This window comes from Phoxinus phoxinus (assembly GCF_949152265.1).
Source record: "Phoxinus phoxinus genome assembly, chromosome: 18".
Lineage (NCBI taxonomy): Eukaryota > Metazoa > Chordata > Actinopteri > Cypriniformes > Leuciscidae > Phoxinus > Phoxinus phoxinus.
The window spans coordinates 776,048-778,547 of record NC_136893.1 but is presented as its reverse complement, the minus strand read 5'-3'; the positions used below and the strand labels follow the sequence as shown (position 1 = coordinate 778,547).

At 36.1% G+C, this 2,500-nt stretch overlaps 1 protein-coding gene across 3 annotated transcripts in view; it reads right to left on the bottom strand.

Moving 5' to 3' along the window:
- sh3gl2b (SH3 domain containing GRB2 like 2b, endophilin A1) overlaps positions 1–2,500 on the bottom strand; it is a 27,897-nt gene that overhangs the window by 11,860 nt on the left and 13,537 nt on the right. For all 3 annotated transcript variants that reach the window (XR_013794960.1, XM_079589504.1, XM_079589503.1), the window contains exons 2-3: positions 326–394; positions 1–44 (exon numbers count right to left, since the gene is read on the bottom strand). The exon at positions 1–44 is cut by the window's left edge and continues 29 nt beyond it. Coding sequence is in view for 2 of the 3 variants with exons in the window: in XM_079589504.1 (XP_079445630.1) it covers positions 1–44; positions 326–394 (113 nt within the window). In the remaining variant the exon portion in view is untranslated. The remainder of the gene's footprint in view (positions 45–325; positions 395–2,500) is intronic.

The window sequence follows — 2,500 nt, the reverse complement described above, 5'->3', positions numbered from 1 at the left end:
TTGGTCATGATGTCGAGCACCGCTCTGCTCGTTGTGTCCACTTTCTGTAAACAAACACACACACACACACACACACACACACACACACACACACACATGTAAAACTGAATAGAAGTCAAGTTATTTCTGTGTCACTTTATTCAATGTTTCAAAGCTTCACTGTAATAACCCAGCTAACAATAATATGTTCTATGAACGTTTATTTATTTCATAATAAATTATTACTTTTTTTTCCTGAATTTTCTCAGAACGCGCGTGTGTGTGTGTGTGTGTGTGTGTGTGTGTGTGTGTGTGTGTGTGTGTGTGAGAGAGAGAGAGAATATACCTTTTCCATTTCTTTGAAATCATCATCCAGTTTGGTCCCTTCAGCTCCTCCAACCTTCTCACTGACTTTCTACAGGTGAGAAACACACACACACACACACACACACACACACACACACACACACACGCACACGCACACGCACACACACACACACCAAACCCCCACACATATTAAACACTGAATACACAAACATGAGGCTGAATACACAACACAAAAATATTTTCTCTTATTTTCCAGTACAAATATGTAAACATTCGGTAACACTTTATAATAAGATTATTATTCATAATTTAAATGAGTGAATTTATTTAATAATCGTAGTTAATGTTAATTTCAACATTATTAATATCAAAATTTGTATCTGATAATATTATTTCATGACCCTGAGCTTTAATTCACCGACACTAACAGAGATTAATAAACACGGGAACAAACGGATCGCTTATTGTCAGTTTATGCATGTTGGGAAACGACTAAGGGCAAACGCTGCCGTGTGATTGGACGAGAGTAAACTGCAGATGCTTAAATTAATGATGGGCTGTTCCTTGTTTTTCTGCAGATCTTCACAACACAGATGATGAGCCGACACACTAATGATCACCATCATGCACTACGTGTGTGTGTGTGTGTGTGTGTGTGAGAGGCTCGTGTTTTATCCCAGGGTCTGAACATCATGTGAGGAGTGTGTGAGACACAGAGAGCCAGTTTCCATGGCAACAGCGACCTGATGATGCCATCAGACGGAACACGGAGATGCACAACATCCATCCTGAGTTTAGACACGTCAGATTCACACACCGCCGACATAAAAGTCTGGCTTAACTTGAAGAAATTATGACAGAAATATATTCCTAAATTTGCATCATGAATAATCCAGAAAAATGAAAGCATAAAAAAACAAAATGTGTTTTTTTAAACGCCTCAGTTTGTTTTGTCCATTACACTGGAAGCCAGTGTTTGATTCACGACGTTCTTCGAAACATCTCCATCTGTGCTCGACTGAAGACTGAAGGTCATTGGTGGAAGAAAACGAGCGAGATTAAATTATGACAACGATCATTTTTGGGTGAACTGTCCCTTTAAGAGACGCTTTATTCAAATGAGCTTCATGACAGCACTACTATAAACTATAGTGAACACGAGCAGATGTGAAGCGCAGGAGAGAAAGACATTTTTACATAAATAAACACTGGTTTGATCAGATATGGTTCCACGTGTGCGTTACATCATCGTGAGTGTTATTCTGTGACATCATCACTGCACATGTCAATCAGGGGCTCACTTCCTGGTCCTGAGTCGAGTGTTGTATCGCACACACACACACACACACACACACACACACACACACACACACACACACACGTCGAGATCAATCCGTCAGTCTGACTGTTATGTAAGAAGTGTGTGTGTGTGTGTGTGTGTGTGTGTGTGTGTGTGTGTGTGTGTGTGTGTGTGTGTGTGTGTGTGTGTGTGTAGTATGAATTAAAGATGTGCAGCAGGTTTACTCGGAGCATGAATGATTAATCTCTGCGTGTGGAGTCGTATCTCCTGACGTGTGTGTGAAGCATATTTACATCAGTCTGGTCACTATCACAACTTCAGCGACCGCATAAATATATCATATAAAGATAACATATATCATGTAAATAATAATAATAATGTAAAATGTGTACCTTGAAATGCAATGTAAGTCGCTTTGGATAAAAAATGTCTGCAAAATGCATAAATATACATATGTACATGCATATATATAGACAATTTTTAAATGCATTAATTAAATATTTATATAACAATATATTTCATAAAATAGTAAGACTAGTATCATCATTAACATTATTTACATTAACATAATAATGTAAAATGTTAAACTTTCAGCTGGTTCTGTTTTCCTTGTTCTAATAGTAATACATATATAATATAAATTAAATAAAAATATATATTTAATAATTTATCAATATAAATTAAAATATAAATTTAATAAATCACGATAGGTTTCAATAAGTTTTTATGTGTTAACATTAGTTGACTACCGTACATTAGTAAACATGAACTAACGATGAAGATACTTCTAAGGCTAATTATACTAATTCAGCATTTACTAAATGAAAAGTTGTAGGCCTATCTGTTATTAATAATAAATGGTCCTCAGCTAACATGAACAGTTGTATTTTATTA